Genomic DNA, 12,433 nt, shown 5'->3' on the forward strand with positions numbered 1-12,433 from the left:
TAATTATTATTATTAATATTTGTTGTATTGTGTGAGGCACTTGGTGTTACATTTGATTTGTATGAAAAGTGCTAAACAAATCAAGTCTGATTGATTGATTGTATACATTTATATCTTATTAAACAGGTTTTTGTTCCATAGGCATGCTCCAATATTATACAGTGACCTGATCGTAATGCAGGTAATAAAAATTAAATATGCCATTTCTGAAAAAGTCTAAGAACACGTCACAACTTGTGAACTTGGAGCTTTTTTTTAAAATGTCCACTTGTGAATACTACAAGAAGACCCTTCTTGTGAATAGGATTTGAAGGCATCGTTTGAGTCACTGTGACGGCATTTTGACTGCTGAAGTGCAGAAAGAAAAGATCCCCCTCATCACTCAGTGACAGGGAGAAAAAAAAAGGGGTGACTGTGGGACAGACAATGCCTGGACTGTCCAGTTGGACGTCTGACTGAGTGTGTGTGGTTATTATTAGCGGCCTGTTGAGCCAAGAGTGTGTGTGTCTGTCTGAGACGTGAGCCCGACGGCTGCTGTGGACAAACCAGCTGACGAGCCAGCTGACGGCCCGAGGTCAGCTCAGTCACTGTTTCGAGTTAATAACTGTGTGGGTGTCACGTCTTTGTCACCAATAACCTGATCTCCTTCTCTGTCTTCTCTCAGCAGTTCAAACCTCAGGATCAGATGAAGAAAACAGAACATTGGTGCGCTTCTGAAACAGGGGACACCAAAGCAAAAAGTCAGAGCTTGTGCCAGCCCACAGTCTGTAACATTCTTCTGAAACTGATCTAAAAATGCAGACATTGTTTTAAAACTTTCTGAACCATTTGAAGTGCACTGTAAAAAAACAATGGTTGAAAAGTATCAAACAGTACCATCAAACAACAGTAAACAACCATTTAGTTGTTATTTTACAGATAATTTCTTTAAAATTACAGATAATTAACAGTACATATCTGTATTCAAAATATAGATCTGCAGAATAACTTTTTTGTACTTTAATTTGATTTTACTTGACATGACGTGACGTGACGTGACGTGGCGTGACGTATGATATGATATGATATTATTTGATTTGATTTGATGGTGAGTGTTTGGCAACTTTTTTCCACAATTCTTTTTTACATTAAATGTAAAGTTTTTCTGTAAAAAAACAAACAGAAAGTAGCCTTAATTTATATATTCAGCATTATGGTGTGTAAAAGCAATTTTACTTTAATTTTTTGGCATTTGCACTTAATGTAGAAAAAACAAGAAAAACCCCTTAAAATAATAATTTCACGTTTTGCTTTTTTACATGAATGTAAAGTTTTACTGTAAGAAAATAGAAAGTTGCCTTAATTTTACATTCAGCAATATGATGTTCGTCTTTTGTATTTATTTATTTATTTTTACATAGAATTTACTGTAATTTAATATTCAAGACCATTAAGCAATTTAAATAATCCTGAAAAAATCTACAGATTTCAGTCTATTTTATGGTCAATATTTGTAATAAAAGTTACATTTAAACATTTTTTATGGCATTTGCACAAGAAAAACCCTGCAGTATTATTCTGTACATTTATGGAAAATAACCTGTCCAATGTCTGTCCCATCCAGACTTCTTATTACACACTATAAAACACGATGACAATAACAATAACAACAATGTATGTTTCTAGGAAGTGGATCAGGTGACGCTTTTCTTTGAAAGCAGAAAGTCACCTGCAACACTGTGACGTAAAGTAATTTGATCCATTGTTAATATAAACATATGAATTAGTGCAGCTTTATCTTAGAATTAAACTGTAAAGATACTTTACTGTGTCTCATCTTATCAGAATCAAAATTACAGTAACCACAGCTTCAGTATTTATACTATATGTTATGTATTTTACTGTTAAACAATACATTGTACTTTTTGTTTTTGTGCTCTTATTATGTTTCTAAGGTCTTAATCTGAATGTAATCTGTAACTATCCTGCTCACTGATTGGCTGTCTGTCTAACCATTTTCTGAGCATAAAATAAAAATAGACAAAACAAACTGTCAGGCATTAAGAGCTCGGGTGGGCGTGCATGTAATTATTTTATTTCCTAAGGATCATTAAAGTTGACACACTGTTGTTCCTAACGATAACTACATAATTACTCTTAGCCGTGGCTTACTGTAAAGCTGTTTTCCCACTAATACACAATAATAACTCTTTGATTTTGAGTTTTGACACCTTGTGTCCAGATGAAGGAATAATTGCTTGTTTTGTGAGATAATAGGACCATTTTTTTTTTGTTATTTATCTAAAGGAAACACGCTTGTTAAACACCATGTTATAACAATATCTAACTGTCTTTAAAATACACCATTTCAAACGTACTTTAAAAAACCTCCAACCTCCAATTTTATCATTATTATATCCAAGAATCACAGATTTGTCTCACAGTATGAACAAAATGTCCATCTTTAGACCTCCATCTGTTTACGTCTGACCTTTGACCTTTGAGGAAGGAGTAGGGAGGAGGAGGAGGGGAAGAACGGCTAATTTCTCTCTGGGAGATCAATCTGGTGTCACAATTTATTGATCTTTACTTAAAGTGGCTCAGTGAATGAGCGTCAGCTAAAGAACACATGTAAATGTTCTGAATCATCAAGTTTATTATTCTCTTTATTAGAAAAGAATACCTTGGTAATTTGCTATTAAAGGGGTTTATGTTTTGGTTTGCTAAGAAATCACAATTTATCTTTCAATATACTCCAGATATTAACCCTCTGAACCCCACCAACCCATCAGATTGGTTTTTTTTACTAAAGCGCCAGAAATACACCGTTAATCATAGAAAGAAACTGTAAAAACAGGCATTATTGTTAAAATGTGTACTATCCAACAGTCCTTGAATGTACCATAGTTTACGAAAATTTCAGTTAGAAACAAAGTAACCAAGACGAAGCTTCAAATAGTGATTTTTCTGTCAGAATCACTTTATTCTCTACGTATCATTTAAAACGTGTCCAAAAATAAAGCGTTTACACAAAACAGATTTTGTTAAAAACATTAAATTCTGCTTCTCAGCGACAATGTGAAGCCATGACTGATTCTGCTGAGATGAATGGTCACGTGGTGAATATATTCACTGGAAATCTGTTTACACAGAGCCGAGGGAAAAGGACAGGAGAGGCTGGAAAAAAATTCGATATCATTCCATTTCAATTAATCCAAAAATTATTTATCAGAAAAATTCTACTTTTTTTATGATTTATGTCATTATAAATGTGCTATTCTGCAAAAAGACATGTTACTAGCACTTTTAGCCATTCTAGCCATGATTGTGCTGATTCTATAGAGCTGCAGGACTTATGCAGGATATTGCAGTGAAACAAGGCCACAGTGAGTAAAATGTAAAAAGAGCAAAAAAAAAAAAAGCGTTGAAACAGCCCGTTGGGATAAGTGTAGAACAAAATTTTCTGTAATGGCATTTTTGAAAGTTTCTAAACTGCAGCACCACAGAAGTTCAATGTACTGTTAATGTTTAGAAATATAACAATGCTTTTCAAAATGCAGGTAAAGGAAATTAAAACACCTTCAAGACCTTAAAGAGCAGGTTTGGTTGAAGAACATGCTGACAGTGGGAGCTTCTCCACTCTCAACTCTGAGTCCTGCAAAACAAAACCAGCAACAGCAAACATTAGAGTGCCATCTAGTGGTGACAGCAGGATCATGCGGTCACAGCAGACAGCAGGGCAGAACACTCAGATAACAAAAGACACAAAGTCAAACTTTTCTGTAGGTCAACTTGTCTATTTAATATATAAAATACGGTAAAACATACGCAAAAAGGGGAGGCAGGTAAGAGGGGACCAATGGATACTTTGGTACAATAACAAACACTTTTTTTTTGTAAAAGCAGTATAGAATTTGTAATAACATATCAGTGCATACTTTATTTATGAAAATATACACAAATTGTATATCATTCTCCAAAAACAACAAAAAAAAGTATCTTTACAACAAAAAAGCAGACTAGCCGAACACAATATATTAGCTATAATTTATTTTAAACTTTTTTCTTCAATTTCATTTTTTTTTCTTAAATGTATTTCTGTGTGATGTATATTTGTGTCGATATTACATTTTATTTCCTATAACATGATTCACTCTCCGCCCATGCATTGACATCATTGTGTCTGGTCAGAAATAAGTTAGACGTGTCACGCTGCCCCCCCCCCCCACCCCCCCCCGCCTCCACGTCAGCATGTGTGGACTCAGAGGTTTGTACATTGGACTCAAAAGTTGCAGCATCGAAGCGTTTTTTCGTCGCAGCCGACCTGTTCGGCGCCTCCGTCCACAGCCACACGTGTACTAATATCACTACGCTTGTGTTGTTTGTTTCATGTCATAAAAATCGTGCAACATTAGTAACACCCTTTTTGAAGAAAAAAGAAAACAAATCCCAAAAAGAGAAAATATATTTATAGAATATTTTTATATAATAAAATAAAACAAAATTCCAAATAAAACAAGATGCCTAACCTACACAAAAAACGCAGATTTCTATACCATCATGGCAGCTACCGTCAGTGAGAGCTGCGGCAATGATGATATTAATAATAATAATATCAATTCTCAGAGAACAATTAAAAACAGACTGTCACCAGCACAAATTAACACTGGAAAGTGAGTGAGACTTCTAAACATCATTATACAGGAGCAAGTATCGTTTTTTTCGGGGGGGATGCAGGTTCTTAAAACTAGTTCTCAGCACGATTGTCTTTCTGTGTTGTGATTACAGCGCCCCCTAGTGTTGCCCTAAACAACAAAACTCCATTGCCATTTTGTTTATTCGCGTCTTGGGGGTCCAGTTTGTTTTGTTTTTTTGTTCGAAAGCTCAGGGCACAACAGTCTTAACAGTCAAAGTGTTTACACTCTGAGGGATTTATGTTCACTCCGCCACACGCTCAGAAAAAGCAATATTGACACTCAGACTTGTCACAGAGTGGATGAGTGTGTGTGAGTGAGTGACAGACGGAGAGAGAGAAAGATGAAGTCAGGAGAGGGATGATGGGAGTTGTGTGTGTGTGTGTGTGTGTGATGAGGCTGGGAGTTGTGTCACCCATGGAAATGACCCCAAAATAATTTTGTCATTTCAGCGCTGACACCCGCTGTCTGGACGGAGTAAACAGAAAAGTAGAGTGTGATGAAATGTGTGTGTGCGTTTGAGATTAGAAAACAAACCGAGAGAGTGAGTGACGGGGTGAGAGGGAGGTGAAGAGGGCCCGATGTGGTGGCTGGATGTGGTAAAACCCAAAGTCGACAAGTCCGCGTTGGATTTGGGAGGTAGTCATTAAAAGATCAGGACTGGATCTGAAACCTCCGGCTTAGCGACAAACGATACCCAAACTCTGCCTCCAAAGCTTTTAACGAGCAAATGGGGGATGGATGGAGGCTGAGAGTGCTTTTAGGGAAAATATAAATACATGAATTTGCACTCTTGACCACTATGTTTTTTCAAATCTACCCACTAAACCCGAAATCACCCTTTGCCACTTAGTACAAAAATGACATCCTTCACATTTCTTTTACCTTCATAGTCGTTTTTTTTTTGTTTTTTTTACCTCGCTGAAATATAAAACACAGCCAACCAGTGACAGGCGAAGGACAAGATCCTTTAAATATAGATACATGGCTTTCAACAGGAGGGGAAGGGCCAAAATGAAAAGGGGGACGTCCTTGGCTCGAGTGTTTGTTCTAGAGTTTGACTGATATGTTTGCAACAAAAAATACTGCTGTTATTGTTCTGTCGTGCAAATATTCACGGTACTGTGATATGCAAAAATATTACTTCATAATAAGTTGTGATTAAACCCAAAAGAGGGGAATTTAGACCATCGAAGGACACTAAATGTAGAAAAAATGATTTAAAAAAACTCATTACTAAAATGATTTTAGTGGCTCGTACTGTAAACAGCTGATGTTGCCTATAAAGGATGAAATATTAAATATTTTTCAATGGTTAATTAGTTACTTAATGGATCTATCACGAATGATTAATTAGGTTTACAAGTGGTGCTTATAAACACAATAACAAAACAAAATAATTATAAAAATGAATTTTGTTCATTATTCATTTTTAATTAAAATTGAAAAAAAATAAAAAAATAAAAATGCTTCAGTGATATTGTATTTAATCTAAAAAAAAATAAAGTTCTTAATAAATTAACATATTTCATTTTTCTTTTGTACTTCTTGTTAATTTAATTTCTCTTCCTTTTATGTTTTGTCTCATAATTACTGTTTCCTCTGCTTTAAATGTTTGCAAATGTTTCTTTTTTTTGGCGATACATTCAATTAATAAATTAATTAAATTAATTTCAGCCAGTGAGCCACAATAAGAATTCAAGGTGGACTTGTGAAGGGGGCAGTAATAAATTAATCAATTTGGAGGTTTAAATAAAAAAAGTGCAAATATTGATTTGTGTCTGCTGAATATCAGATTTTTAACAAAAGGCATTTATCAGTCTAACCCTAGTGTGTGTGTTTGTGTGTGTGTGTGTGTTGGGGGCGGGGTTAAGGTAAAGTGCGCTCCATCAGTGACAGAGTCCTCACCACTGCTCACTCTAAACAGTCTGAGTCACCGCGGCTACGTCGTCCCTTTCTGCCTCTACAGCTCCCTCTCTTGGCGCGTCCACATATTACACTTTATATACACGCATAAATAATAATAAAAAAAGAGACTGATCCACTGAGAATCGACGTGTTTGCTTTTTTTTCTCTTCCGTTTCGTTTAGGGACATCCTGCCGAATATATAGTTTATATATACAATCCCTGTCGTCCTGCCCCGGGTGCAGAGCTGCCCTTGCTACCGCCTGAAGCTTTTAAATATATACTTGAATATGATCTATTTTTAACCTTCAAAAACACCTTATCCCTGTCACACAAAAGCCACAAAGGTTACAGATTGCTTATATACACGGTACCTCTCCAATCTCCCCTTTGAACATCAGCTATTCAAAACATGAGTCGCTTCACAAAAATAATTTCAGCTGTGTGCACTGCAGGTGATGAAATTGAGAATGAACATTTGCCCAAATCACTTTGTTAAAAAAACGACCAGTTGAGGTAACAAACCGTACACACACACACACACACACACACACACACACATTACACACCAAACACACACACACACACGCCTTTTCTCAGCATCTGTAGTTGACAGGATGTGGGCGGAACTAGGAGTATCTGCGTCATGTGTCGTTGAGCTGTTGCAGCTCGTCCCTGATTCAAAGAAAAGCAGTCTTTTACCTCGACAACAAATCACGTTTCCTGGCTTTACAGCTAGTCTGCATGGTTCAAATTAAATAAAGACCCAGGGGTCGTCAGTCTCGCACAGGGGCCAAAGTGCCGGCCTGTTGAAGTGTTGGCCGGCTCAGCTGGGGAGGGAGGCATCTTTTTAGTGTCTTCATATTCAAAACTGAGACGAATCCAAACTCTAAAGATCAACAGTCAAGACAGAAGGACAAAACTCCACGCTTTAAAAAGAGCAAAAGGGCCCGAGAATCTAGAGCGATAGCAATACAACCGTGGTCGGGCCGATGTGTACAAACTGACTCAGTTCAGTGCAGTTACAGACAGTAAGGACATGACGGTGGGAGGACACCCCGGCTGCTGACCAAATGCAGGGCATGCTGGGAAACAAAGGTGTTTGTCTGCTCTGCCAGCGGCCATCGACATGTCGGGTGAAATAGTTCAAGTGGCCAAATTTGGGGTTTTTACTAGCCACTGTGGCATGATTAAAAATTCACTTCTATTCAAACACAGCTGAATAAATTGTTTTGACAATAATCCCTGGTTTGGTGGCTCAACCCCTTTGGGGTTTTGTGTGTGTGTGTGTGTGTGTGTGTGTGTGTGTGTGTGTGTGTGTGCGTGTGAGTGAAAGTACATTAGAGTTCAAATGTGTGTGCGCATTGCCATATAAAGTGTGTGTCAGTGTCCACACGTGCGACATGGTGTTAGCATGCTTGTGTCTGTATGTGTGAGGTCAGCGTTACTGTGTGGACAGTAGGTTACTGGGTCGATGGCGGCTATATATATATATTTATTTATATATGTGTGTGTGCAGGTGTGTGAAGAAGGAGATCGGGGGCATCAGGGCTGGTGGGGGCATGTACACAAGCCACAAGTACACATCTCCATCTCCATCCTCCATCTGTCCGTCCATCCATCCGTCCCTCTCTCGTCATCTCTTCATGTCACCCAGGTGTCCAGTCTCATTCTCTTCACGTTGGTCCCGTCCTGCTCCTGGGGCTCGGCCGATGAGGGCCGCAGGAGGACCATGGTGGGCTGTTGGCCCCCGGCACCGGCCTGGTGGAGGAAGTCCGGGGCCCCGCTTCGTCCCTGGGTGCCGTCGTCCCGGTCGCTGCCCTCGTACGAGCTGCCGTTGCTGCTGAGGCTGTCGACTGGCGAGCGGCCCTGACCTCCCACCTCCAGGCGCAGGGTGCCCGGGTAGGCGACCGACACCAGACCTTGTCCCTGCAGCTGAATCTGGCCTCCTCCGCCCCCGCCTCCCCCGGCGCCGCCGGTGGAGCTGGGAGTGTTGCGGTCGCGGTTTGGTGAGACAGGTTCAGACTTGATGTTGATGTTTGGGTTTGTGTGGACTGTCAGCGCGGTGCCCTGAGGTATGTGACCCACCGGCCTGCAGGGACAGAGAGAGAGGAGAACAGAAAGATGGAGGGGGGACAAAGAGACACAAAAAGAGTGAGACTACAACGGTATCAAACATAATCATACACCAGTTTTATCCTTTAACATCACGAGACTGGACCTTCTTTAGACAACAGTTTGCTGGATGAAACACAGAATTCAGCCAATATTGCAACTAATAAAGGATGAACACATTACCACGTGTAGATAAACATAAACTAGACTTTTACCAGGATAAGGTAGCCATTTTACACAGACAAAGACCCGACACACTCTGCAGTGACGCTATAAACGATGCAACTGCAGCACATGGAGAACAAGGACACACGAGACAAATAGCACTACATCTGAGGCCACATAAAAGCACAGTCCAGAAGCCATGCAGCCCAAACATCGTCCGATATCAGATTTGGCTTGTTGCAGTTCACGATTACGAGCTTCAAGTCATACGTGACCACAGGAAGGCTGCATTGGTAACCTCCCAGGTGAGACGATTCTGTAGAATTCCTTATAAGAGCACACATGTTACCTGCTCACTGAGACAGATGCAGAAGCAGCTGAATGTGAGCATCGGTCCAGAGTATGTTTCTGTTCTGCTCAGCTTCCACAGCTTGACAAACTGCTGGCTGACAGATATCAACATCTGTCTGCTCCTTCTGCCTTTAACATCCCTTTGCATTTCACAGTTATTTACAATATTTGGTAGAAAAAAGCACCCCCAACACAGCTCTTCCAGTAAATACCACCATTTGAGCTGCATAATTACTAATAGCTGGCTAACTTGATTATACAAATGAACACATGAGTTAGTGATTCCTCTGTTTTCCTCTCAGAGATGAGGATCACATTGTGAAGCAACGTGGATTTGATAATAATAAAAGATGACTGCTTCAAGAGTCTGCTGCCTGCGTTCCATTAACCAATCGTTGGATGCTGCTCTTACATGTGTTTGTGATTCTGTCATTTGGTCCATGTTCCACCTATTGGCAGATTAAACGCAGCACTGCGCCCAAACAGCCTGAGAGCTACAGATACCAAAGAGACTATAAAATATGACAAAGGAAGGCCAGTTTAATGAATACATCCAGGAAAAATTCCACAGAACTTTACACAACTATGAGGAACTTAGAAACATCTCCACGATCACAGACAGCAGAATTAATGCCCTTCGTGTCACAAATAATCTACCATGTTTCATGTATTTACCTGACCAAAACAGTGGATTTCTGGATGATAAGGCTTTGGGTTGTGGCAAAAAGTTGGATGATGATGGATAACTGTGTGCCTGCTTCAGGACCATCAGTGTGTCACTGAAATTAACAAAAAAAGCTGCTTTTTTTCTCAAACACTGCTGTTGTTTGTCAGCCACCTGCAGGTTCTAGACTTTGGGGGCGTCCATCTCTAATCATCATGGGCCTATTTTTAAAGAATATGTTAATGGAGTCCACTCACCAAAGCCTGTTGCTATCTCAGGAAATATTATGATGCAGACTAATGATCATGGAACGAAGGAGAATAAACTCCATCATTTCATTAAGCTGCTCTCAACATGATTCCTGTGCTTGTGCCAGAAGATGCTCGGGACAAAGTCTCACGTCTATGTCAGAGTCTTGTGTTTCTACCTGCCACCTCTCTTTGATCAGCCCCTCCACCCTCACACTCCTCCTCCTGCTCCTGCTCCTGCTCAGCTGGCTGGAGGCTGAGTCGAACCTGTCACTGAGGCTGACACCGGCTGTTGACGCTGCACTGTGGCTCGCTACTTTGACGGTGTCGACAGGATTTTTCGGATCGTGCTCGTTTTCCTTCTCTCTCTCTCTCTCTCTCTCTCTCTCTCTCTCTCTCTCTCTCTCCCCCAGCTTGACACGGTCGATCTGCATTTGAAGCTCCCAATTACTGCGTTTCGCCCCTCGGGTGTGTTCTAATATGTCATATCATGAGCCATCTGCAGCACTGTATCTCTAATATTCCCTCAATTACTGGCAGACTGAGAGGGGAATTTAAGATAGCACTCCTCCAGGCGATCTGGGTCTGCGGCACTCAAATGTGCTCGCTGTCTTGCTGCAATTCTGACACACACACACACACACACACACGCACTTAACTCATGCACTCTTGCTGTCTTACATACAAATGCTGCTCTCCTCCTATACCCTCTCTCTCACACACACAAATCCCTCGGCGGCTGCGAGGCTCACTCCGTCTCTCGCCGTGCCCACTTCATCAAACCTGCGCGTCGTGGGTCAGGCCTGGCGCAGGTAGATGGATGGCGGTGCCACGGGGGCGCCGTTGCTATGCTGAGAAAACGGCAGAGTCAGCAGGCCGGTGACAGTGATGAAGGCGAGAGCGGCAGGCTACCCCCGAGCGCTAACAACACAGCGAGCACAGCCAGAAGCAGACACTTGGTTACAGTGCAGTGTGATGAGGTACAGCCGTGTTTCCCAAAATGCTCTGCTTCTCAGAGGACCAACAAGCTGCACAGCAACTCTTCAATTAAATCCAAATCACACAGATTCACTGAAGTAGTCATTTCCACAACAATGTGTTGGACGTAATTACGAGTTTGTTTCTGAATTTGACAAATGACAGTCGAAGCTGTTTGCAGTCAAGACTGTAATTAGCTGTGTGTTTGCACTTGGTCAGGACTTGTCAGCCTCTGGAAACAGCTGATGTAGAACAGAAAGTCTGGGATATAAAGTTAGAATAAAGATGGTCTAAAGATGCCATGGTTGCATCATGGCAGATGTTTTCGGGACTAAAAGTCAAGATTTATCAGCTTTTTCTGCTTTGACTTTGACCATCCTTCCTTCTTTAAAGTCCCAATTGTTTATGGAACTGTTGTATTACATCATTGAGGTGCTTGTTGATGTTTAGTTCCTTGTTGAAAAATCCAGATTTTACCTTTCTAAACCCTCTGAACCCTAATAAGGGCATTTTTTCCTTGTACTTCCTTGCAATAAATAAAATCTATATAAAGTCCTGCAGCTCTATGGAATCGGCACAATCATGTCTTTTGTGCAGAATAACAAGTTATAATGACATGCATCATTAACTGTTTGGCAACATCTGAAATGAGACATGAAGAATAAAGTGATTTTGACAGAAATATCACAATTTCAAGCTTTGTTTCAGTTACTTTTCCTAAAGGAAACTTTCTTAAACTTATGATTAGTTCAAGGGCTGTCAAAAAAAAGTTACAATTCTGACAGTAATGTCTGTTTTCACAGTTTCTCTTTACAATAAATTCAATTTTTGCAGATCTTTTAAAGAAAACATACTTTGGTGTTCAGAGGGTTAAATACTACTCTTTAAAAGCAGTAACAGCCTGTGACGCATTTCAGACTTCACATAATTATTTATGCTCCATCCTTCAACTGATACCTGATCAAGTTTTTATCTCTTCTATCCTGTCACTAACTGGTTGGGCCCCATAGGAACCATTCATGACTCATTATTTTGATCTTTCTACACACTGAACATCTCTTCATTTCAGTAGCAAAGGTTGCAAACTGTGCTGAGGTTTCTCTGTGCAGCAGATATTTTGGGAACGCAGCGTGCTGTAGCTGTGTGGCTGAAGTGTAGAGAGTACAGTACCAGCAGAGGCCCTCCTCCCTGCCAAAGAGCAAGTTGGACTGAGAGGCCAAGCTGTGGAGGGAGGTGGAAAAAAAGAGACAAGCAAGTTTAAGAAAGCTACAACAGCAGGGAAACAGTGGGACGGAGGCCAGTCATGGTTACTCCAGCAGCTGCTGCAGTCACA

General features: G+C 40.4%; 1 protein-coding gene across 3 annotated transcripts in view; it reads right to left on the bottom strand.

Moving 5' to 3' along the window:
• Window positions 1-4,475: 4,475 nt before the first annotated feature.
• The window catches only part of mef2d (myocyte enhancer factor 2d), a 112,615-nt gene continuing 104,657 nt past the window's right edge, over window positions 4,476-12,433 (bottom strand). For 2 of the 3 annotated variants that reach the window (XM_059340235.1, XM_059340234.1), the window contains one exon: window positions 4,476-8,671. In XM_059340235.1, coding sequence (XP_059196218.1) covers window positions 8,224-8,671 — 448 coding nt within the window. In that variant the 3' untranslated portion in view covers window positions 4,476-8,223. Of the gene's footprint in view, window positions 8,672-12,270; window positions 12,322-12,433 lie in introns of all 3 variants that reach the window. The other variant, XM_059340233.1, reaches the window with a different exon arrangement.

This window comes from Centropristis striata, chromosome 8, assembly GCF_030273125.1.
Source record: "Centropristis striata isolate RG_2023a ecotype Rhode Island chromosome 8, C.striata_1.0, whole genome shotgun sequence".
Taxonomy (NCBI): domain Eukaryota; kingdom Metazoa; phylum Chordata; class Actinopteri; order Perciformes; family Serranidae; genus Centropristis; species Centropristis striata.